Raw genomic sequence first — 26,839 nt, forward strand, 5'->3', positions numbered from 1 at the left:
TGAGATCATGACCTGAGCCAAAGTTGGTTGCTTAACTGACTGAGCCACCCAAGTGCCCCATGCAACTCTTGATCCAAGGTCATGAAGTCGAGCCCCATGTTGGATGTAAAATTACTTGTCAAATAAATAGATGAATAGTGAAAGAAAGAAGAAGGAAGGAAGGAAGGAAGGAAGGAAGGAAGGAAGGAAGGGAGGGAGGGAGGGAGGATGAAAGAAAAGAAAAGAAAACTTTAAGCTGTTAGAGAAGGAACTGGGAACCATAGGAGCACTTTTGCAGTGTGTGTTCTTAGAATACTACCTCTAGAGAGGAAAAGAGCCTGCTTATGCCCTTTGGGGTCGCATCTGAAGCACAGCATTAGTAAGACAAAACCAGGCCAGAGTCCATCTCCTTTAACATTTCTCTCCCACTAAAACAGAATTTTCAGTAGAGATGGTCTTGAAACTAATTTGTAGGCTCATCATTATCCTAGCACTTAATACTTAGAAAGCCTTTAGAACTGACACATGAAGATTTAGGATATTTAATTATGCCTCCATTGTTTTTTTTATGTCAAAATTGGTTACTTTTCACTAAGATATTTAAAATAATTTTCTTAGGAATTATCCTGGGGTAATGATAATAACAGCCAACATTTGACATGCACTTCTTATGTAGTCATTGTGCTAAGCACTTTACATAGATTTTCTCATTTTATCCTCACAACTTTATGATGGATTGCATCGGTTTTATAAGTTGCATTTCCTTTCATTTGTTACCTATTATTTCCCTACAATAGGTAAATAGAATATACTGAAAAAAACAAGCAAACAAAAAAAAACTAAAAACAGGGCACCTGGGTGGTTCAGTTGATTGTCTGACTTCGACTCAGGTCATGATCTCATGGTATGAGTTCGAGCCCCATGTCAGGCTCTGTGCTGACAGCTCGGAGTCTGGAGGCTGCTTTGGATTCTATGTCTCCCTTTCTCTCTGCCCCTCCCCTGCTCGCTCTCTCTCTCTCTCTCTCTCTCTCTCTCTCTCTCTCTTTTTCTCTCTCTCTCTCTCAAAAATAAAACGTTAAAAAAGTTTTTTAATAATAAAAAAATTCTAGTGTGTAATAAATCTTTTAGATGCCCCCACCTTTCCTAAAAGCCCTACACTATGGAAAGCCATGTGATAGGAGCAGAGGAGGCAAAGAAATGCATTGAGGGAGCCATTCTCCACCTCCAAAGACTTCAGTCCTGTGTGGAACTGACAGACCTGTGAATATGCTAATCAACTTTGCTAATCAAAATTCAACTTTAGCTCAAAGTCTCTCTCTCTTCCTAATGTAATTAGTCATGTTTATTCATCCTATGAAAAAAATATAAAGAGAATTGCACTCAAGTATAGCCAGCAAAATATACGTCTTAACACATACTTATCAATGCTTCAGTACTTCGGGTTCTGTTTATTAGGAATGGATGTGGGAGTTGTGTGGAGAACAGCTGAAGTTTACCTGATGATGAGAGGCCATGTTGTGCAGAAAATTGTGAAGGGGAGACTTTATCTGTCTAAGAGAACATTTTCACACATTAGAAGTACAACTTTTCTTTTCTTTTTTAAAGATTTTATTTTGAGGTAATTACTACACTCAACATGGGGCTCAAACTCATAACCCTGAGATCAAGAGTCACTCACTCCACCACGAAGCCAACCAGGTGCCCCAAAAATGTTTGTATTAAAAACTTTCTTAGCTATAAGAACACCCCAGAGCATAACCACAATGGAAAGGTCTTAGTGTGAGTTTGAAAGATTTTGCTTCGTTGTGGCAAGCAAGCTTTATTTTATTTTGACTTGTTGGTATAGCAATTTTCAAACATAAATAAAAGTACCAAAAATAACTAATACACTTAGTTATTACTAATACACTTAGTACTTATATATTATAATTACTTACATGTTTAGCTTTGTTTTTGTTCTGCTGAAGTATTTTAAAGTAAATTAAAGATATATCATACCTTACCCATAAATACTTTAGTATGAAAAAAGCATTTTTCTTCATAACCAGAACACCATCATCACCCCATACAAGACTGACAGTTAAAACTCCCTAGCATTATCTAACACTGCGCTTTAAACCAGATTTTCCCACTTATCTCCCATATACCTTTAAAATTTGTTTTTTTCAAGCCAAGATTCAGTCAAGGACCTCACGTTGCACTTGATTTTTATGCCTCTCAAGTGTCTGTTAGAATAAAATAGCTCCTAACCAGCACCACCCCCCACTTTTTTCATGATATTGTGTCATCGAAGAGACTGTTCCAGTGTTTTTATAGAAATCTCAGCTTCTGGATTTGTCTTATTTTCTTCATGTTGTCATTAACTTTGTTTTAACTAGTGAAGTTTTGATATATGGTGATTCAAATATCAGTGAAAATTAAAAACAGGAATTTATATTTGGAAATATATGCTCTTTATTGTTTGCTAGCTGAAATATAAAGTTATTGTAGTTAGATTAAAATTTGTAGAAGTTTAAATGTTTTCTGGGTCATATAATTGAAAAAAAGCCCCTAACATTCTATACATGGGACAAACCAACTTCTTTTTTTTAATATAGTTTATTTATTTATTTTGAGAGAGAGCGAGCATGAGTGGGGGGAGGGGCAGAGAGAGAGAGAGAGAGAGAGAGAGAGAGAGAGAGAGAATCCCAAGCAGACTCCACTTTGTCAGCATGGAGTCCAATGTGGGGCTCAAACTCACAAACCACGAGATCATGACCTGAGCTGAAGTTAGACACTTAACTGACTGAGCCACACAGGTGCCCCTATAAACCAAATTGTTAATCAAACAGTGCAAAGGGATTAGGGAAGACTAAAATCTCCATTATTCTCACTTGTCGTTTTATGTATATTCTTCAAAAATTTTTTCTCTGAATACTTAAGCAAAAATAAATTGCATATGTACTATAAGATTTTTAGGAAGCCATTGGGGGTGCCTGGGTGTCCCAGTCAGTTGAGCATCAGACACTTGATATTGGCTTAGGGCATGATCTTATGGTTGAGAGTTTGAGACCCACGTCAGGCTCTGTGCCGAGCATGGAGTCTGCTTGGGATTCTCTCTCTCTCTCTCTCTCTCTCTCTCTCTCTCTCTCTCTCTCCCTCTCTGTTTCTCTCTCTCTCTCTCGATCTGCCTCTTTCTCTGTCTCTCTCTGTCTCTCTCTCTCTCTCTCTCTCTCTCAAAATAAATAAATAAGCTCTTTAAAAAAAAAGAAAGAAAACTATTGATAATGCTGTGATGCTGAAATTGCTTATGATGCAAATGGCCTTTTTCAACCCTGGTACTCATAATAATAATTTACTATTACCTATAATCCATTCTCCACACAACCATTGGAATTATCTTTATAAAGCCTACTTCAGGTCTTGTTTTTGTCCTGCTTAAAAGCATTCGTTGACCCTCCCCTTCACTTACCATAAAATATGTTTCATTTCCCTGATCTACAAACCCATATGATGTACCTCTACCTATTTTATCACCTCATCTCCTAAACTCTTCCTCTCGTCCGCTATACTTTAGGCACAGTCTTTCTGTTCCCTGAACATGTCAGTCAGGACACCTTAGGCCTTTGTACCAGCTCTTCCTCTGTCGTGAATTCTCATTCTTGAATTGCATTTGACCAGCTCCTTCTGGGTATTTACATCTCTGCTTAGAGTTTCTCCTTGAGAGATGCCTTGCTTATCACCCGGGCGCTCCTATCGTATTAATTCTGTTTTAATTGTCAGTAAAGCACTTATCTCTGGTATTTTCTCATTTACCTAATTGTTTATTTAGAATACATCTGTTTCTGCTCTAAAAACACACACACGTACACACACACACGAATACAAGCTTCATGAAAACAGCAACCTCATTTATCTTATTGTAGGGCCTAGAGTAATTTCTGACACATAGTAGGCACTCAGTATTCACTGAACGAATTTATCTTGGAGTTTTTTCAAATCAACCTTTTCAGTTAGATGCATAATATGCAGCAGTATGGGTATATCATCATTTATGTAACATTTAATTAGTTTTGAGAGACAGAGTGTGAGTGGGGGAGGGGCAGAGAGCGAGGGAGACAGAATCTTAAGCAGGCTCCAGGCTAGTAGCAAAGAACCGGACGAGGGCTCAAACTCACGAATTGGTGAGATCATGACCTGAGCTGAAGTCAGCCACTTAACCAACTGAACCATCCAGGAACCCCATCACCATTTATTTAAATAGTCCAAATCAAAACCACACTGAGATATCACCTCACACCAGTCAGAGTGGCTAAAATGAACAAATCAGGAGACTATAGATGCTGGAGAAACGGGAATCCTCTTGCACTGTTGGTGGGAATGCGAACTGGTGCAGCCACTCTGGAAAACAGTGTGGAGGTTCCTCAAAAAGTTAAAAATAGATCTACCCTATGACCCAGCAGTAGCACTGCTAGGAATTTACCCAAGGGATACAGGAGTCCTGATGCATAGGGGCACTTGTGCCCCAATGTTTATAGCAGCACTCTCAACAATAGCCAAATTGTGGAAAGAGCCTAAATGTCCATCAACTGGTGAATGGATAAAGAAATTGTGGTTTATGTACACAATGGAATACTACTTGGCAATGAGAAAGAATGAAATATGGCCTTTTGTATCAATGTGGATGGAACTGGAGAGGGTTATGCTAAGTGAAATAAGTCATACAGAGAAAGACAGACACCATATGTTTTCACTCTTATGTGGATCCTGAGAAACTTAACAGAAGACCATGGGGGAGAGGAAGGAAAAAAAAAAGTTAGAGAGGGAGGGATCCAAACCATAAGAGACTCTTAAAAACTGAGAATAAACTGAGGGTTGATGGGGGGGTGGGAGGGAGGGGAAAGTGGGTGATGGGCATTGAGGAGGGCACCTGTTGGGATGAGCACTGGGTGTTGTATAGAAACCAATTTGACAATAAAGTTCATATTTAAAAAAAGGTAACGTATGTAAATAAAATAATAATAAATAAATTGTCCTTTATTGGATAGTTAGACTACACCTGGTTTTGTTTTGTTTTGTTTTGTTGCCATTTCAAGCAATGCTGTGAGAAATACAAATATCCTTGTATCTGATTCTGTCCATGTTATAAATTTCTCCAAGTGGAATGATTGGATCAAAAGCAAGTGCATATTTTTAAAAATATTACCAGTTTGCCCCATGAGAAATTTATACCAATTTATATTCCTACCAACATTATTATGACATATCATGTTTTGCTATACACTGGCTAACATTGATACTGTGAAACTTAATTTTTGACAATCTAATGAATAAAAATAGAGTTTATTTGACATTTTAAAACTTGCCAGTGTACTTCTGACTTTTAACTGTAAGGAACGGAAAATCAACTTAAACTGGCTATAACTTCAAATGTAAAGTTTTTATTGGCCCATATAACTGAGAAATCAGCAGGGCACCTGGGTGGCGTAGCCGGTTGGGCATCCAACTTTTGGTTTCGGCTCAGGTGGTCATCACATGGTTTTTGAGTTCAAGACCTGCATCAGATTCTCTCTCTCCTTCTCTCTCTGCACCCTCCCCCAACTCGCACTGTCTCTGCTCTCTCAAAATAAATAAATAAACTTTAAAAAAAATAACTAAGAAGTTGGGGATTGGTCAGTTCAGGAAAACTGAATCCAAAGGCCCACCAGTGTCATGGGACACTACATCTCTGGTATTTTTTCTCTTTGGCTTCATTTGGAGACAGGCTTCCTTATGTTACTGCAGTGATGCCTTTGTAACCCCACTAGAAAAAGAGAAACCTTCTTTCCCAGATAGTTTCAGCAAAATTTCATTGGAGTAAGTTGAATCATCGGCTCTTAGTAGCCATATGGATAGAAGATGCTGATTGACAGGTCTGGATCACATGCTCACCCAGGGCATCTGGTACTGGAGTCAGCCCACCTGAACCAGGTATACGGAGAGTAGGGAAGGAGTGGTTCATAAAGGAAGAAAGAGTAATGCATGGTGAACAGAAAGAGAGTATATATCCAGTATACTGGATCAGCTGGTGCTGTTTTTCCTATATATATTGGAAATTTGCATCTATAAATTGCCTGTTCATCTCATTTGCTCATTTACTCAATTAGATTATTCATCGGTTTCTTATTGATTTGTAAGGGCTCACTTTTTAAGGAAATTAGCCTTTTATCATATGTGCTATAAATATTTTTTACTTTGTTGTTTGTCTTTTGATTTTGCCTAAAATTTTTCTCTAAAGTTTACATGTGGAAATTTAAATGTTATATAATCAGATCAGTCAGTCTTCCCTCACTCAGAATTTATTATGTACCTAAAAAGAACCAAGTACTGTATTAGGTTCTCAGAACATAGAGATGAATAAAAGCGATTGCCTTGAAGGGCTAGTCTACTGGGTAAAAAAAAGTCATAAACCTGCCTATTACCAGATAGTGAGTGTCCTGTAGGCCTTCACAGATGAAATTTGAGCTGCTTCCGGAAGAATGCATTGAAATTCCCTGGTCAGATAAGAAAAGAGGCAGGGAGTTTCCTTGAGCACAGAAGCATCTGTAGGTATGATTTCTATACGGTCAGTCATAACTGAGAATTTTAAGAATGATGATAGATAGCTCATGACTGAACAAAATGAAAAGACAAGAATTCTTGAAGCTTCTTCTCAGGATTCCCAAGCCCTTGGTTACTATAGTGAAAGATAACAAGGTAAGTTCGATATGTTAGAAGCTCAGATATGTTGAGAGTATTGAGATAACAAAAGCGATACTTAGTTAGTGAGCCAAACAGATCAATGGGCTCCACCCCGCTTCCAGCTGTGTGTAGCACAAAGCTTCCGCCGGTTCTGTGAAATGGATAGCCTCTGACTAGCAATGTGATCTTGATTTGACTTTCCTTCATTGTTCTCATTTATAATGTGAGAGAGTTGGACTGGTAGGCCTGTAGGGTGTATTCCATTTCTGAGGATCTGTGATGGTTGAGGAATTAAGTAGGCAGTTATAGAAGAAAAAAATGACATCAAGATCAGAATTTCATATTTAGCAATGAAATGGCAGTGTAGTGCTGTGGAAAGAATAGGGGCTCTGGTACCTGTTTCCTCCTCATGAAATTGGGTTCATAATGAATGCCTTGCCCACCTCAGAAACTTATGAAAATCAATCTAGAAAATGGATGTGAAAACATGTGTTATATAAATATATAGTACCATTAGCATTTGCAAGCCGAGAGCACTCACAATCGCAAGCTCGTAAATATTTTACATACACAAGTAGAATCCTAATACTGTGAACATGGCGAGGATTTTCAAGTTCTTTTTGAAATACCAGACTTCAGTATTATTAATATGACTTTAATTGGACCTCTGATTCCTCCTTAAAACCCTTTTTTATTCCTAAAACTTGTGATCTATTTTAATGGCATTGACTATGCCTCAAGCCAATCTACGTTGATTTTATTTTTTTACATTCAATAAATTTAATTTATATTTATATTTTATTTTGTGGTGATTTGTTTCTTTTTTTATTTGATTTGATTTTTTTATTTATGTTTTAGCTAGTTAATATGTAGTGCGATGTTGCTTCCAGAAGTAGAATTCAGTGATTCGTCACTTAAGTACAACACCCAGTGCTCATACCTTCTTTTCTTTTTTTTTAATTTTTTTAACGTTTACTTACTATTGAGAGAGAGACGCACACAGAGCATGACCAGGGGAGGAGCAGAGAGAGGGAGAGACACAGAATCCAAAGCAGGCTCCAGGCTCCGAGCTGTCAGCACAGAGCCCGACGCGGAGCTCAAACTCACAAACTGCGAGATCATGACCTGAGCCGAAGTGGGTCGCTCGGGCAACTGAGCTACCCAGGAACCCCAAAATATTTTTTGTTGTTTATTTTTTTGAGAAAGAATGAGAGGGGGAGGGGCAGAGAGGTTGGAGGTGACAGAGAATCCAAAGAGGGTATCAGCAGCAAGCCCCAATGCAGGGCTCAAACCATGAACCATGAGATCACGGCCTGAGCTGAAGTCAGATGCTCAACTGACTAAGCCACCAAGGGACCCCTTTACTCATACCTTCTTAATACCCGTCACCCATCCAGCCCATCTCCCTCCCACCTCCCTCCATGAACCCTAAGTTTGTTCTCTATCATTAAGAGTGTCTTGTGGTTTGTTTTCCTCTCTCCTCTTTCTCCCCCCCCCCCCGTATGTTTATCTGTTTTGTTCCTTAAATTCCACATGAGTGATGTCATGTGATATTTGATAAAAACCCTTAACAAAGTAGGGATAGAGGGAACATACCTCAACATCACAAAGGCCATATACAAAAGACTCACAGCTAGTATCATCCTCAATGGGGAAAAACTGAGAACCTTTCCCCTGTGGGCAGGAACAAGACAAGGATGCCCATTTCACCATTACTACTTAATTTAGTACTAGAAGTCTTAGCCTCAGCCTCAGCCTCAGCCTCAGCCTCAGACAACAAAAAGAAATAAAGGCATGCAAATCAGCAAAGAAGAAGTCAAATTTAACTATTTGCAGATGACATGATACTTTATGTAGAAAACCCAAAAAATTGCCAGAACATCATGAATTCAGAGTCGCAGGATATAAAATCAGTGTGTGGAAATCTATTTCTATACACCAACAACGAAGCAACCATAAAAGAAATCAAGGAATCAATCCCATTTACAATTGCACCACATTTATTTTTGATGCATTTATTCATAATACAGCTGTATGCCCAGACTCGCACATTCTCTAAAGTTCTTTTTATTCCTCATAGAGTACCATTTACCCAGTTAGTGTTTTTTTATTTAAATTATCTTTGTTACTCATTTTTACCTCTTTAATTTATATACCTGTCCCATAAAACTGGTAAGGTTTTATAAAGATAGAAAAGTATTGATAGGTCAAAGCTAAAAGAAAAGAAAATAGGAAAATGTAATCAAAGCAAAAGTTTGCACTCAGAAATACGTACCGTAAGGATTCTAGCCAGAACTTTTCAGGGAGCACTACTTCTATTGCCTGTTAATAGTTATTATAAAAACAAGAAGAAGGATGAAGTTTTAGAAGAAAGAAAGAAAGAAAGAAAGAAAGAAAGAAAGAAAGAAAGAAAGAAAGAAAGAAAGAAAGAAAGAAAGAAAGAAAGAAAGAAAGAAAGAAAGAAACATTGGTATGAACAAAATTAACCAATTCTTTTTATAGTAGTATTTCTCAGAGCCCTTAATAACATAAATCTCCATGAGCATCTGTAAGGATCTTTGCTCCATATAATAAAGTCACAGGTTTGTTTTTTGTTTTTTGTTTTCAGGAAAACAAAGCTTTTTGTGGTATTTAAGACTGAGACAAATGTCTCTGTTTAATATTCAAACAGGGGAAATAGAGTGATAGAGTAGAGAAAATCCTCAACACCATTTCTTTGGTAAATTCAGTTGTATTTTGGGGTGCCTGGGTGGCTTAATCAATTAAGCATCCGACTCTTGATTTTGGCTCAGGTCCTGATCTCCATGGTTGGTGGGTTCGAGCCCCCGTGCCTGGCTCCACACTGACAGTGGGAGCATGCTTGGGATTCTCTCTCCCTCTATCTCTGCCCCTGTCCCGTGTGCTTGCGCGCGCCCGCGCGCGCGCTCTCTCTCTCTCTCTCTCTCAAAATAAGTAAATAAACTTAAAAAAAAAGAACATTTTAAATTCAATTGTGTTTTATGTAATGTTACCTGTATAATTTTCCACCAATTTTATACGGAAAATAGTTCTTTTTGCAAGCTACGTACACTTTGTAGCAGTTTGAGAAACTGGATCATAAGAATAAAGTGCTGCAGAAGTGGGATTTTTATTTTTCATTTTTGCACTGCGATCTGCTACACTTTATCTGTCACAGCGTCAAATTGTGGCATACAAACTGACCAGAACAAAATCATAATAAATCTAATAGCAGGTTGTAAACTTTCAATTAAACCTGTTCATATGGAAACACCTAAAAGGCATAGAGGTGGCTGTTCCTAAAAGCCTACTGTTTGTGAGAAATGGAAATTGGCAACAATTGCTATGGTTACTATGGTAAAAATGAGAAAAGATTACAAAATAGATTTACTTGTAAATGTAAAATTTACATTTTATTGAGTGAAGTTTTACTTTTTCACCAGAATTCCTGCCTTATTTGTTTGCTAAATCCAATGGTTTTGACATTGCATTATTTGCTCAAATTTTAAAACGATAACATACTTACCACCATATCAACTTATACATGGGTCAGTAGGTAATTATAGACAGGTAGATGATAGATAGATAGATAGATAGACAGATACACACACACACTGTATGTTTGGATCCCATAAGAAAATATGTCATCTGTGATGAAATTTTCATTTCTCAGACATTTTGAAGCATTTTTCCTTTACATGATTTATTGCTAATTGATTATTAGAACAAAATTATAAATAAATAACAAGAACAAATTAGATCATATACATTTTGTTTTATAAAATTCATTCCTAAATGTGTTAGATGAAAATTCAAACTTGGAAACATATTTTAAGAAGTTACTAAGGGAGGCATATACATACTTTAATACTGTGCAACTGTTTCCTACAAAATATTATTCTTTAAAACATTCCAATAAAGTGACATTGGATGAAACTTGAGTAAACTTAAAAGTGTAAATATTTATTTTATCCCTTTTTCAGTAGTTGAGGAGAAGGCTGGAAAATATTAGAGGAAGGACTTTTACCTTTTTCAAGAAGGTTTTGTGAGGTCTTACAGAACCAACAATCTCAAATAATGGCAATCTTTACAGATCGTGCAGACATTTTATGCGTGTGAAAGATCCATTAACATATTCAAGACAGAACAAGGTATTAAACATTTTAAATGCTTTGAAAAAATAGACTTTTAACACTGAGTTAGAAAAACAGACGTCTGTACCTCTAGGAAAGTATAAAATATGTTGGCCATCTTAAATGAAAAAGGATGTCAATTCCATTACAGCTCACATTCATTCTACTGTAGTCATTACCCTTTTACCAAAACATTAATGACACATTTGTTTTAAATATTATTAATATTTTATACGACATTTAAATGACATAGCCTTTTTATTTCTATGTAAAAAGATTTGAGAGATGAACAGTGAAATTTAGCAAAGAAAATTTAAGCCTTCAAACATTTAGAAACATATTAAAACAAAAGTTCTTAGTATCTTTTGAATAATTAAGTTAAACCAAAGTTTTAAAAAAATTTTTTAATAAGTGTTTTAGTCTTTAAGTTATAATTAGGTTAAAGAAAAATGAACATAGTTTACAAATAATTTTAATGTTAAAGATAAGAGCCATTGCAAGTAAGAGTTTATTATAGAAATTCTAACAGACTTTTAACTGCTGACATCATTGTGTTATTTGAATTAGTCCCCTGGGACCCAAAGAAAAAGCTTACAAGCAATTCATAAATGAATCTTTCTCTCTTGTGTAACACCATTTGTCCCATTGAAACACTAATTTTCTACTACTTATCTTGTTAAAATTAAGCCCTGGGGGGAACTTCATAGTTAACTAGTAATATTAAATTTTGAATAAAGGAGTTCTATATTATACTTAGTATTTATCTTTTCTTTTCTCTCTCTCTCTCTCTCTCTCTATATATATATATATACATATATATATATATGTATATATATATATACACACACATATATATATACATATATATATGTATATATATATATAGTATGCATCCTAAAACAAAATAATGCAGCTATTATCTATCATGAGAATGGACTCCATGTCCCATAAACCAAAATCAGACAAAAGCTGAAGCTAAAACAATTTGTTCCTTGAAATCATGAAGACTATATGCTAGAAATTCTTAATGATTATGTGTGCCAAGAAGTTGGAGACAATGATCCAATTAACACATGCTTTGCTGAAAAAATATGTGTGTGTGTGTGTGTGTGTGTGTGTGTGTGTGTGTGTGTGTGTAATGCTCAGGATACTGAGCTTCACTATAGGGATTAACATCATAATTGGGAGTGTGGTGGTACTGATAGGAAAGGTCTTAGTGACCTTACAAAATGCTTTCTAGGGAATCTGAATTGTCTGGATTATTTTCATCAGGTTTGTACTTTCACTTAATAAAAAGAATACATGATTCATTTGTATGGTAACAGAATGGAACTAGCATTCCAACAGGGTTTCCTTATGGGTCATTATTATCTTTCACAATCTGGGTGGTCCTCTAGTAAGATAAGGTTTTCTCTAATATGGTTATCACATGGTCAACTTCCTCACTTTCTCCTCATTGGATTTCCTATGATCAAGCTAGACTTTTATTATGATTATTGTTACGGAGGCAGGCAAATGACATTAAAAGTATTGGTTTTGCCTTGATAGTTTAAACTAGATCATTCCTAGTAATCCAGTTTGCTGAAACTTTTTGTAAATCCAGAAACTGTGCACATATAAGTCATCCTCCTGAGAGATTTTTAGCAAGTAATCAATATAAAAATCAAATTTGATGAAACATAATACAAAATAATTTCTTTATGCTCTATGGTTAAATGAATGGATGGTAAATACTTTCAGGATAAATAGTTATAATATAGAATGTTTAATATGACTGTATTAAGTGAAAGTCTTCTTTTCTCTTTGTATAGCCAATCGGTGCTTTGAACCCAAAGAGAGCTGTGTTTTATGCAGAACGTTATGAGACATGGGAAGATGATCAAAGCCCCCCCTACCATTATAATACACATTACTCAACAGCAACATCTACCTTATCCTGGCTTGTTCGAATTGTGAGTATCTTCATTAAATTACTATACTTGTTATTTGTTTTAAACAAAGGTTAGAGACCAGTGAAGTAGAAACGAGAGATTTCAAACTCTAGCAAGACCTGAATCCTTTTTGAAAATAAGTTTTCTCATTTGCAAAATTGAGTTAGGAAGATAGATTATTGTGAGCTTCTTAAGCCTAAACCAGTTATAAAAGGAACCAGACTCCTGGAGTGCATCCTTAATATCCACTGTTTCCTTTGTCCACTGAAGGTCGCAAGCTGGCACTCTCCCCTGGCCCTCTCAGTCTTGCTTCTTGGACAGTATACATCAAGAACAATTTCTAAATGTTTGAAAGTCTTCTTTCTGTAATTTTTTTATTTCTCCTAACTCATTAAGGTCTCTCTGATCTTTCAAATACATACCCACATAGACACGCACACATACACATACATACGTAACATGCATGCACACGTATGCACATCCATGCAAGCTTCCTTGCCATCCCCACCAACCTTGCAGTTACGTTCTCTCCCTGCATAGTCACATGTAAACACAGCCTCCACTAAACTACATTGTGCTAGGCTCATCTCTGCTCATCACATCTCATTCAGTCTTTAACCTGGCTATTCAGCTTCCACACCCATCACTTCACTGAATTGTTGTTGCAGAAGTCACAAGTTATGGTTCCCATCTCATACCGTGATCTATCTGAATGAAGCATTTGGCATCATTGTTCACTTTCTTCTTCTTGAAAGTCTTCCCTTCCATGGTTCCTTAGACAATATCCTCTCCTGGTTTATCTCCTACCATCCTAACTGCCCTGCCCAGTCTCATGCTCAGGTATTTTTTTTCTCAGTGTTTCTGGTCCCCAGGATTTTTCTGTATACCTTATTCGGGCTATGCCATTCAATTATAAGCTAACGACTTCCAGCTTCTGTCTTCATTGCAAGCATTTCTCTTGGGCTCCCAACCTTTATTTTCAAGTGCCTACTGGATATTTCTACCTGAACATCTCATAATACCATAAACACCATTTCCAAAAGTGAATTTCTCATCTCCTCACAAACCTGTTGTGGTTCTTCCTGTATTTCCAACCTAAATAAATGATGTGATCGCTCACAGAGTTAACATGATCTAGATATTTTATCTGTTTTGGCAGCCTGCTGCATCCAATCAGATATCACATCAGATAGGTTCTATCAGCTAAATATCTCCACAGTCTCCTTTCTCTATTAACCCTGGCATTTCCTTAGTTTAAGTTCCCATTATTTCTCATCTAGATTACTGCAGAAGCCCTTAACAAATCTTCTTGCCTTTTGTCTTGCCTTCTTCAATCCCGTCTAGTTAAGAGCAGTTACTGGAGTCAGATGGTCTGATTTTTTTTTAATTTTTTTAAGTTTGTTTATTTTTGACAAAGATAGAGTGCAAGCATGAGCTGGGGAGGGGCAGAGAGAGAGGGAGACACAGAATGGCTCCAGGCTCTAAGCTGTCAGCACAGAGCCTGACGCGAGGCTTGAACTCATGGACTGTGAGATCATGACCTGGGCCGAAGTCAGACGCTTAACTGACTGAGACATCCAGGCGCCCCCCCCTTTTTTTTTTTTACTATAAGCAACCAAGGAGTATTATGGAATGCTAACCCAAATCTGTAAATCAATATAGTCAACAATGTCTTCTCTCCTTACCAAAATATAGCTCAGACCACTCTTTTTCATGAGACAGATTTGCCTCAGAAGCACATCAGTAAAGTAGCCTACATGCAAATGTGTGTACCTGGAACCGCATCTTCTATTTTCAAAGATTTTTTTTTTTCTCTGCCTAAATGGCAGCTTTAGTTTGGAGGTCTTTCTCAAACATTCTCTCTGTTATGGGGACAAATTGAACTCACCACAAATATAGTATGAGTATCTTTTAAGTAGCTTGTAAATCACTGATAGGTAATATGCTGTAATTACTCTTATTACAAAAAAAGATTTGTCAGAATTATGACTCAGCTTAACTTAACACAAACTTTATATTTTTTATAATCTTAAAGCAGTATGAGTAGTTTTAAAAAGTTAAGTTTAACTAACCTATGAGAAAATAAACCCAAATCTTATTTTAAAAATAAACTCTGGGGGCGCCTGGGTGGCTCAGTCGGTTAAGCCTCCCACTTCAGCTCAGGTCACGATCTCACGGTCTGGGAGTTCGAGCCCCGCGTCGGGCTCTGGGCTGATGGCTCAGAGCCTGGAGCCTGCTTCCGATTCTGTGTCTCCCTCTCTCTCTGCCCCTCCCCCGTTCATGCTCTGTCTCTCTCTGTCTCTGTCTCAAAAATAAATAAACGTTAAAAAAAATTTAAAAAAAAACTCTGTAATTATAAACTAAAGAAAAATACATAAAACTTTTTTTAGCCCGAAGGTATTGTCTAATTTTCTAAAGATTTACCTTAATTACGTGAACTCAGATTCTTTTATAAAAATGTTTCTGAGCTGTTTCTTTTTTTTTTCCTGAGCTAACAGTTTCTTAAGAAATATTTTTTAACTCTAGCACTTTTAAAGAATAACAATTTCTATTTCTTTATTTTCTGTTAATTTTTGAGGAATATGAGATTTAAATAGGTGCCCATTTACCCCTATAAACCAATCAGAACAGAGTACCTTGCTTTATGGGTTGTAATCATTTTTTAATACACTCCAGATGTAGGGAAATACTTCACACTCACACAAGAGTTAAAGGCTTTTCTGAATTACAGACACACAAATATATTGAGGACTTATAGCTTCTATCCTGTAATGTCAGCCACAGGTCAAAACAAAACACAGAAACACAAAAAATTACCAGTCAAGATTTCAAGGAGCTGGTGTCCTTTACAAGGGACATAAAATATGTTCTTATTTGATTTGGGCTCACAAATAGGCAGACCAGAAAACAAAAAGGCTAATAAATTCTCTGATCACCAAATGGTGAGACCATGAAACCAAATTCTCAGTCATTACCACCACCAGTGGGAAATTACTGATTAGCAGTGCATGTTACAAATGTTATAATAAAAATATCAGCAAAGGGGTTAAAAAAAAAAACCTAGAGTAAAAGTGTGTCAGTAAAGTTAAAGTTATATTTGCTGCTTAGAATTCCCTCTACAGAGCAAGAAAAGGGATACTGGGGCTTAAGCAACCCTTGAGATATACCTCCTGTGTATTTGGCTTCATAGAGTTCATTCTCAAAGGGACTTCCAAAACTGTTAGAAAAGGAAGTTTTTAGAAAGCAGTGAAACCAGAGGTATTCATCCTGGGAGGTCTTTTCATATCACCTTGGGTTCCATCAGGGACAGTCATTGCTGTAGTGAGCCACTGCCATAAGGAGAGTAAGACACCTTTCTCAGGTATTTTGGTGATAAAAAAAAAAAATCAGGAATCATTTCAGAAAGAACATTTCAACTGGGTTGTTTGAGATTTAATTGAGATTATATATGTGATATTATTTTGAAATATATAAATTGGTATTTGGTGGTTTCTGTGTGATCGAATTAGACTGAAGCCAGATTTAGAAGACTTATTTGTGTGAATCTGTAAAAATACTTGCTATCAATAGCTTGGTTTAAGTTAACAATCTTGTATCTCTAATAAAGCTAAATACTTCCTCAAGACATAAATGATAATTCATCCTTGAATTGATTTATTATTCCAGTGAAATGGAGTACAAATTTGAATCTGTACAAGAGTATGGCAGAAATTCTATGCACATTCATTCTACACATCCTCTTCTAGCATTACCTATAATAGTGCTGCACCGTGGAAATAGAATGCAAGTCACTTATGTAATTTGAAATTTTTAGTAGCCACATTTAAGAGTAAAAAGAAATAGGTGAAATTAATTTTAACAAACATATTTGTTAACCCAGTATATTCAAAGTGTTATAATTTCAACACTTAACCAACATAAAAATTTTTAATGATATATTTTACTTTTGGGGGCTACTAAGTCTTTGAAATCCAGAATGTCTTTTATATTTAGAGCACATTCAGTTTGAACGAGCCATAGTTCAGGTACTCAGGAGTCACATGTTGCAAATGCCTACTGTATTGGACAGAACAGATCTATAGGACTGCTTTTACGGGGACTCATTTAGCTGACACATCTTATGTCACGCTGTTACAAATAGAAGTATCCTGGTCTAATAGCTTAGTAAGTGTTTAACCTAATGGCCCAGGGAATTGTGGTTTCCTCACTCCTATCCCATGGAGTTTAAGAAGTAGAAAATGCATTAAGATTCATGTCGCTAAGACTTTGTTCAAAAAAACAAAACACAGGTGAAAGTATTTGCCCTTTACCTTTCAAGTCTTTTGGACCCAAAGTCATTAAACTCATTATTTGTTTCAATCAGTTTATTGAGTACAACAATGATAATAACTGCTTTAAGATGCTAATCAACTACATATCTCATTACTTTAAATTTAAAATATTATTTTAGACAAACTAACAGTGAAGTCACTTGTCTGAATTACCAGACTCTGTAAAGCTTATTCCTTGATAGCAGCCATTGGGCAAATGATGAATTAACTATTATGGTGGAGTTTGGAGTTTCCCCAGATACTAACCAGCATAAAAGGCACACTTAACTTGGAATGTTTTTACTTTAAATCTTACCCTGAACATATAGTGTATAACATATACACAAAAGTAATTAAATCTTACTCTCTGACCTTTACATCCCTCAGTAACCTATTCACCTTCCAAATTCACTATATTCCACCTACATATTCAAATCTCATTTGTCTAATATTTAATCATAATCTTTAAGGAAGTTGAATAGGTTGTGCAAAAAAAGTTCACTTATAAATTAGTTGTTTGGAATTTGGGACTTTTAAAAATAAATTATGGTTTTTTTTGGAAAGCCTACCCAAGAGCCTGTTCACACCATACTATATCTTTAAAAGTGTATCTTTCTAGTGAAGAAATAGTGGAAACACTTTTGCAGGTATTGTAATTAAAACCAAAAGATAATGCTACTGAATATATTGTTATGTAAGTTTCAGGTATACACCTTTATGATTTGACATCTGTGTTCCCTACATAGTCTAGTTACCATCCACCACCACACAGTTGACCCTCTTCACCCATTTCACCCACCACCCAAACCCTTTCCCCACTGGGAACCACTAGTCTGTTCTTTGTATCTACGAATTTGTTTTTGTTTTATTTCGTGTGTTCATTTGTTTTGCTTGTAGGTTCCATATGAGTGAAATCTTTGTCCTTCCTTATCTGATTTACTTTGCTTAGCATGTAATACACTCAAGGTCTATCCATATTATTACAAAGGGCAAGATTTCATTCATTTTTATAGCTGAGTAGTAGTCTACTGTGTAAATGTACCTCAACTTCCTTATGCACACATCTGTCAATGGACACTTAAGTAGTTTCCATGTCTTCATTATTGTAAATTATAATACTACAATGAACATACGAGTACATGTATCTTTGCAAATTGGTCTCTTTGTATTCTTTAGACAAATACCCAGAAATAGAATAGTTGGGTCATATTATAGTCCTATTAATAACTTTTTGAGGAAGCTCCATAAAGATTTGGAATTTTTAACCAAACGCCTGATTTATAATAAGTACGTAGGTTAGTTACAAGAGTCTTTTTGAAGATTCTAAAAGATACATCTAGATTCATTTGAAAGCAATGTGAGAAAATAAACGTGTAGAGTTAAACAATGCACCATACAAATAACGGTTCCTCCATTTCCTGGAATGTAATGCTGAATTTCTCAAATGTAAAATGGGAACCATTATACCTACTCTGAAGGATAATCACGAGGACTGAATTAACTGAGATAATACAGTGCTGAGGACAGAAGGGTGCTCAGTACCTCTTATTTCCCTTCCCTTTGATTTTTATTATGCTTTGTGTCACTTCAAGATATACACCTCTTCTTTGGTATAGTTATGTACCAAACCCTGCCCATTACCCATGAATGGGATTTGCTTGAAATGAAAGGAAGGAAAAGAAGGCAGGTACAGGGGAGAGGGACTTAAGAAAAGACCTACGAGATTATGGAGCAAATATTATAGAAGACAGAAAATAAAGGGGTTGAGTGAAGAGAAGAGAAACAGGGGAACAGAGTTAGATTGCCCAGTATGGAATTGATCAGTCTGTAATCATTGAAAGGCAAGAAAGGTTGTTAGTAGTATCTTTGCAGGGGATAAAAGTGATGATAAAATTCAGTGGGACAGGTATTACCCAGCGCAGGCCTAGCTAGTTTGGTTTTCTAGTACTAAAGCAGTGTTGGAAGATAGGAAGTGATCTTAGGGTAGATGTAGTTAGGAGAAGGAGGAATGCTATCAACCATTAGTATTGCAGGACCTAACAGGAAGTTCGTAAAGCCCAAGAAATGCCAGCATTTTAATTTCTGAAATTTCTACTTAATATTTATTCATTTGTACATCTTGCAAACAGAAAGCTTTTCTAGTATAATGATAAATCATCTACTGTGGTAATGTATATGTGGAAAATGGTCAAATCAGCATATTAGGTGAAAAAGTATAAAAGTTTCTTAAGCTTCATATACCACTTAATCCTCTATGTTAGCCTAAATGGAAAAAGAAAAGCCTTCCACTGTGCCTTGAACATAATAAGGAAACACATGGGAAAAGGTAATCTCCACGGTAATCAGAGCTTGAAAGATCAATACTCACTTAGAAACAAATAGGTTATCAATTTCTATTCGTACTCGACCACTGTTGCAGCTGGAGGCCTTCAGGAATAATGACAATATTTGTCAGTAATGTACTATGTGACCCTAAAACAGTTGTTAATCAGATCTTTTTTAAAGCTACTTAAAACTGTGGAATGTGGCATTCAGTATTCTCCGCTTTTGGGTGCCACCAGTTTCATAGACTTCATGACCAGAAACAAAAGTAATTCTCTAATTTCATGTTTCTTTTTGCTATGCCCATCTGGGCTATTCTTGACATACCTTTGTTAAGGTTTGAAAACCAGGAAGGACTTTATCATTTATGTCAGGATAGAGATCAGCTTTTAGTGGCTGATGATAAAAAGTAAGGTTTTGCACGTATGAATGGGTCTTCGCCCACTTCAGTGTAATAGGTTAAAAATTGTAGAGACGAGTCCCATCCCTGTAAATTAATCCCTGCCTATGACCCACAGAGAAAAACAAAAAAATAAAAGTACCTTACATTGGCATCCTAGAATAATGAAGAAGTGGATTCTGAAGTTACTTTTTTTATAATCTTTTTTTTTTATATTTATTTCTGAGAGAGAGCAAGCGAGCAGAGGAAGGGTAGAGAGAGAGGGGGACAGAGGATCCCAAGCAGGCTCTGCACTGACAGCAGAGAGCCTGATGAGGGACTCGAACTCACAAACGGCGAGACCATGACCTAAGCCAAAGTTGGGCGCTCAACCGACTAAGTCTCTCGGGTGCCCCTATTTATATCTTGAGAGATATAGAGAAAGAGAGCAGGGGAAGGGCAGAGAGAGAGGGAGACCGAGAATCCCAAGCAGGCTCCACACTGTCAGCAGGAGCCCAAAGTGGGGCTCCATCCCGTGAACCGAGAGATCATGACCTGAGCCGTGATCAACAGCCTGACGCTTGAGCCATCCAGGTGCCCCTGAAGAAACATTTATGAAACACAAACCATGAGCCAAGCACAATACTTGGTGCTAAGGATGCAGAGATGAATGAGGCCTAAGGCACTAAGAGTCTGGTCAGGTTGTCTGGTGAACTGGCGGTCTGGTATGAGGCCCAGCAGTGAATACTCGACACGGTGCATACAGCTGTTGTCATTTTTATAACTCTGTGTCAGGTGAGCCACTCCAAGCTTTCCCAATATTATCTCATTGTATTTAATTCCCATAATTATCCCCAAGGTGTTGTCCTTCCCAATTAACACAGATGAAGGAACCGAAGCATAGTTATTTAACATCGCTACGTAAGGTTAAATAACTTGCCTAAAAGAAGGAAATGGTGTGTTCCACCAAGATTCAGATTTAGACCTGTCATTTTTCATTCCGTTTACCATTGCTACTTCTAGACTTGTTTTGATCCCTACTTTAATTAATGTAATTTAGTGATAAGCTACACCACATTAATTACCTAATGTTTAATAGTGAGTTAAAAATCTACAAAGCAAATTAATTAGTGAAGGTCATCTCAAAAAATTTTTCTTCCTAACTTAATTTCAGTGACATCAATTTGTCTTTCATGTCACTTAAAATCTTAAACAGCAATACGGACTTCCTGCATGCCTATCTGATTTACAGGTGAATCAGTAATACCTTCCTCTATTTATTGTTGTATCATTCTTCATCCAATATCTTTGATCATACTTTTCTATCATCCAATACTGAACATAAAATATTCCTGATATGTTACAAACTTATAACACTGATGACATCTAGCCACACTAAATTTCAGGAGGAGACTGAGGAAAATGAGTGTTTGTAGCTGTTGCCTTACAGCTAACGGCAACAAGAGACGTTCAAAGGGGCAAAGTCATGCTTTGTAGACATACAAGAATTAAGAGGGATTATATGTTAAAGAAAAATAACTGTTTAGGAAAATGTTGTGGAGGTTTCTTAGCATTATTGAACCTAGGGGTGATATGTCATTCCTCCTAGACTTAAGAAAGAATCAAACCACAGAAAAAGAAATGTATATTTATCTGTGTTATACCTGTAGTTAAAACTAAGAAAGCCTTGGTAAGAATGAATGTCATTTAATCTTTTAAAATTCAGAAATGGGTGCCTGGGTGGCTCAGTCGGTTAAGCATCTGACTTCGGCTCAGGTCATGATCTCACGGTTCGTGGGTTCGGGCCCCACGTCAGGCTCTGTGCTGACAGCTCAGAGCCTGGAGCCTGCTTCGGATTCTGTGTCTCCCTCTCTCTCTAACCCTCCCATGCTCATGCTCTGTCTCCCTCTGTCTCTCAAAAACAAATAAACATTAAGATAAAATAAAAAAAATAAATTTCAGAAACAAATTTAATGACATCAGAAATAATGTCTTTCTCCCAACACAAAAACTACACACAAAAAAACATTACAATTAAATGATTAGGACTGTGGATAGTTATCCCTAGGTTTTCTGCCATGGGAACATGTACTGGGTGGCAGACACTGTGTTTTTGTGAGGTAATAATGACACAATACCGAAAGGACTCGAGTTTATCTAGTCTTATTTGCACTTAATTTTATTTCATTCATTTCTTTGCCAGGTTATACACTGAGCAACTTCTGTGTACCAGGAATTGTTCTAAGTGTTGGAGATAAAACAGTGAACATGACAGATATAGAATCTGTTCATGTGGGGGAGGGGGTGATAGACAAGTTACAAATCACTTAAAAATAGTGTGACAAGTGTTCCAGTGATGTATTTAGAAAATATAGGTTGTATATTTTCATACAACCTATATTCATACAACCTGTATTTTCATACTGGAGATCTTGGCAAATCAAGGAAAGTCAGGAGAAAATGACATCTTGGCTGAGACATAAAGGATAGAGAGAACTTAGTCAAGTAAGGATGGTGAGGGAAAGGAATAAATTGGTACCAGGCAGAGGAGACATCACCTACAAGGGACAGGAAGTGAGAGCAATGTGGCACAACCTTAGAATGTGAAGAAAGGAAGAGGAAAGATAATTTTCCAGATCATTCAGGACCTTTTAAGACAAACTGAATAGTTTTAGACTTTCTCCTAAGCCATTGGAGGATTTTAAGCAGAACTTTGCATTTTAAAAAAGATCATCAGACCGTAATGTTGTACAAGTACTTTAGTGGACTTTCATAGGTAATCTAAGGTGGCCATTCCCTACCCAATTCCACAGTGCAGTGAACAGTGCCAGAGTGGTTTTCTTATTATGTATGGCCTTCGTTATTAGAAAGAAATTCAGAGTTATAAACTAATAATAATGCAAAGTCATTCATCATTAAATCATAGAGCACTAGTATTCCATCATCTTATGGGTCAGAAGACTGAAGCCCAAGAAGCAAAATGGACTGACATTTTGTGACAAGTGCCTCAGCAGCCCAGTCAGGCCCAGACAGGTACCTCCTGACTCCTGGATGTAGGCATCTTTCCAGGTCCCTGCACTGTTCCGACCTCGTGAGGGTTTCAAAGACAGTCATATTTTATTTCGGGTGGAACAAGGCCAGTTGTGTTCAGAAGGGTCAAATTCCTGATTCTTCTTTTTGCTCAGGAACCTTTCACAACCTTCTTCCTCAATGCAAATGATGGAAAATTTGACCATCCAGATCGAACCTTCTCATCGGTTGCAAGGTCATGGAGAACCAGTCAGAGAGATACTTCTGATGTAAAGGTAGGCTCTTTTATTTGTTGATACTAATTTAATTTCAAAAGGGCTGAAATCTTGCTTTTTTAATTTAATTGGCTCTATAAGACATTTTATACTACAGTTTTCTTCCGTCGTATTTTAAAATCATGTGGCACATCTAACCTCAAAGGAAACGAGAGGAAATGATCATGAGCATCACAGAAAATGATTCAGAATTCATTTATGTTATTCAGTTAAGGTATTTTCGTTATTTCAAAAAATTCCTATCTAATTTAGATCGAATAATCTGGAGATGGAAAGAAGAGGCCATAAATTGCTTTTCCTGCTGTTAACTCAATATTTGGCCCATTCCATAAAACACAGCAGGAATTGGATTTGACCTTAATGTGTCATATTGTTATAGCTTGCCCAGCTTTGGGTTTATGTAGCCTGGGGCAATTAATAAAGCATTAATGACAAGACCCATTTAAAATGTAGGCTTTTCTGTACAGCCTTAGCTTTTACTTGACTGTGCCTGGGGATACTATGCAACAATACACATTAGATTAAACCAACACACACACGATACTGAGGAACAGCCAGGGAGCAGAGTAATTTTACAGTTGGTACTACTTAACTATTGTTAAATACAAAGATTTGTTATTCATTTACATAGGCTTTTGTTTAAGAAAAAAAAAGGTTGTATTCAAAACAATAAAATACATTTGTTCTCTCATTTTTTTCTCTGATAATGAGATATGGTCAGGTTATTGCATAGGTATATGTGTTTCTTATCCTAAGCCCTCTTTCTTCAAGGCAGATTTTTCCCCATCACTGCCACTGCCACTCATATTGTTAGATAAAAAAAAATATTATGGTATTATTACACTTAAGGTCTTAATCCAACAAAAGGCAGTGAACTAAAGTCAAAATTTTCATATTTTTGCTTATCTATTGCAAACATTTTTAACAAGGCAATTACAACCTTATGGAACTGTAAGAAAACTGGATGAGTACAACTTTGCTCAGTTCTTTTCAAAAGTGGAAAACAAACAAAATGGATCTAACAAGTGTGTAGCTAATCCATACATTTTGTTTATTGCTATCAAAGATAATTCAGAGCTGTATCCACATTGTATCAGATTTTTCACGTGAAAATGCCTGCTCACTCTTATTAGACATCATCACAAAAAAGAAAATTGGCTTTTCAGCCTAATTCAAAGATCTACCCCTACAAACCTACTCACAGATCAGTTAATCACTCTAATTTACATAGTTTTAGACTTATTTTCTATCCTGAGAACTTTATTGATGCTTCTTATCACCAAAAATATCTCACCAAGTTACAGGTCAGTCTCTGATGACCAATGTTCATACCAGGCTCTTCCCTCTTAAAACTGCTAGGATTTCTCCCGGCACATTCCTGTTGTAGAACTTTTAAGAAATGCATACATTTTGTTACCATTGTGTTGCTTTGGTTCCTGGGGGTCACATCACCAATGATAGTGGCCATCACTATCTGGGGAGGTTTTTCTCTTTTTTTATCCTCAAGCAGCTGTGCTGAATACAAACAGGACCTATTCCCCCAACCCTGGACTTAATTAGTTCATAACAAGCTCATTTCCCCAGGTTGACATTGCATGGATTTTCCCATCTTCCATTCCCTTTCATACTTTATGATAGGTGTACCTTGAATATCTTTCCATATAGATCCTTTCTTTTTAAAGGCTGCACATTGCGCACATACACAATAATTTATTTTGACAATCTCCTGTTTATAGATAGCTTGTCTTTCTCTCTGATTGTTACTGTTAAACACAAGGCTGTAGTAAACAGCCTTGCAAAGTCATCTTGATGAACTTTGGGTATATATGTAAAGGCTAATTTCTACTAATGGCTAAATGGCTATACACACTTTTAACTTGGAAAGATATTGCCAAAGCATTATTCACAGAGTTGGTAGTTCACTCCCTAGAGCAGTATGTGAGGATGCCTCCTTCCCCACAGCCCCCCTCATCACTATTTTAATAAATGGTGTAATTTTTGCTAATCCAGCGAGTGAAAATAGAGTTGTCTTTGTTTGGGCTTGCATGTCATTAATTATGACTGAAACTGAGGATTTTGCATATATTTATTGACCTGTAAACTTACTCCAGTCTTTTCCCATTTTTCAGTTGGGTCATATGTCTTTTTCTTATTGATTTGAAAAAGATCTTTGAAATTGCATCAAGTTGCATTACAAGTATGTTTTCTCAGTCTTTTTGTTGTGCTGTATTTCAAGTGTGTGTGTGTGTGTGTGTGTGTGTGTGTCCAAATGTATCAGTCTTTCCATTTATAGCTGTCAGAGTTTGAGGGTCCTCATCAAGGAAAAATTAGAGAAGTTTTTTGGCAATACTTGTAGTAACTTGAGGTTTTCTACATTCATGTTTAAATACACTGATCAAAGCGCACAGTATTTTTTTCCCTCTAAAATAATACTTCATTTAGCAGGGAAGAATATGTTACCAAGAGCAATAATAGCTTTTCTAACTGGGTGTTAAAAACCTAAGCTTTTGATTTCTTATCCCCAAGCTGTTAAATAAAGCATTGGATATAAATTTAAGGAACTGCAGTTCCATTTGTGAAGAAAAGTATGTCTGCTGTATTTACTTAGATAATCGTTTAAGAAAGAACTAGAATAGAGTAGATGGCTTTATTCTGTCTCTCTTTATTAAGATCATTCTCTTCCTGTGATAATGAATACAAGCTGGGCAGAGATGGAGTGTTGGTGAAGTGACCTTTCAGGAGCCAGTTCCCCTGAGTTAAGTCAGACTAGTTAGTTTTTTATTTATTTATTTTATTTCCCTTTTCTATAGTAGTCGTGGTAACACTGACATTCAACTTACTGGAGTTCTTACACTAAGATTCCTTAATGCCTTCAAAAGTTGTTATATTACTTTTGAATAGCTATGTAGATGTCAGAAAAGGTAGCTGTGACAAAATGTCATTAAGGTGACATAGTGTAAATTAATACAGTTAATGGAGGTGCTCACCACTGACTCATTGACCCATTATGAGCTCTTGTGGAATTAACGGATGCCAGGGCATCAATCTTTTGAAAAAAAGGGAAAAAAGAGATGGCAGCTTTAAAACCTTGCAGTGAATTATATTAGAAAAGTGAAAACGTCTGGGTTGGATTTGATTTCTCTAGGAAGCCATATAATGGTATGCTCTCTCAGCAAAATATATTAAACTGAAATGTCAGATTTGATGCAATAGGTATACAATTATGATAGTGTTAATAGTGGTCTTCTATCACTCTAAGACATACTTTCAAGTCCAATTTCTCAGCAGCTTGAACTTGTCATAAGCTTGTAAATTAGAAATTGTGTTTGAGGATATTTTCTTATTATTGACAGAATGCATATAACACTATTAACTGTACCACGGGGCTTTAGTGTAGCTGTTAAAATAAACCAGAAATCACATTTACAGACACATAATGCCTGTTATAATATTCATCTTGCCATTTCTTGAGTAATATTTGGTGTCTTTCTGTACTGTTTTTCATTTAGGAAATCTTAAGCTACTTGGACTCTTTCCTTAAAGAGAAGCTGATTAACAGAAACCTATCAAGGGGACGAGAGTAAACAGAAGAGCCTTTATGTGAAGTAGGCAAGATAGTGCCGAAAGTACCTCTGAAGGAGCACACTTAGAAGTTACGATAGTAGAGTTCATTCTTTTCGAATGGTTCTCCATAGTTTTTAAACATGCTTCTTGGTTAGTTATTTGACACAGTCTTCAAAACATCCCTGTGAAATAGCTATCATGATTCTCATTTTGTAAAGAA

At 36.4% G+C, this 26,839-nt stretch overlaps 1 protein-coding gene across 12 annotated transcripts in view; it reads left to right on the plus strand.

The window, feature by feature from the left end:
• NBEA (neurobeachin) overlaps nucleotides 1-26,839 on the plus strand; it is a 684,640-nt gene that overhangs the window by 585,067 nt on the left and 72,734 nt on the right. For all 12 annotated transcript variants that reach the window (XM_023250717.2, XM_023250724.2, XM_011286341.4 and 9 more), the window contains 2 exons: nucleotides 12,620-12,760; nucleotides 22,936-23,055. In XM_023250717.2, coding sequence (XP_023106485.1) covers nucleotides 12,620-12,760; nucleotides 22,936-23,055 — 261 coding nt within the window. The remainder of the gene's footprint in view (nucleotides 1-12,619; nucleotides 12,761-22,935; nucleotides 23,056-26,839) is intronic.

This window comes from Felis catus, chromosome A1 (genome assembly GCF_018350175.1).
Source record: "Felis catus isolate Fca126 chromosome A1, F.catus_Fca126_mat1.0, whole genome shotgun sequence".
Lineage (NCBI taxonomy): Eukaryota > Metazoa > Chordata > Mammalia > Carnivora > Felidae > Felis > Felis catus.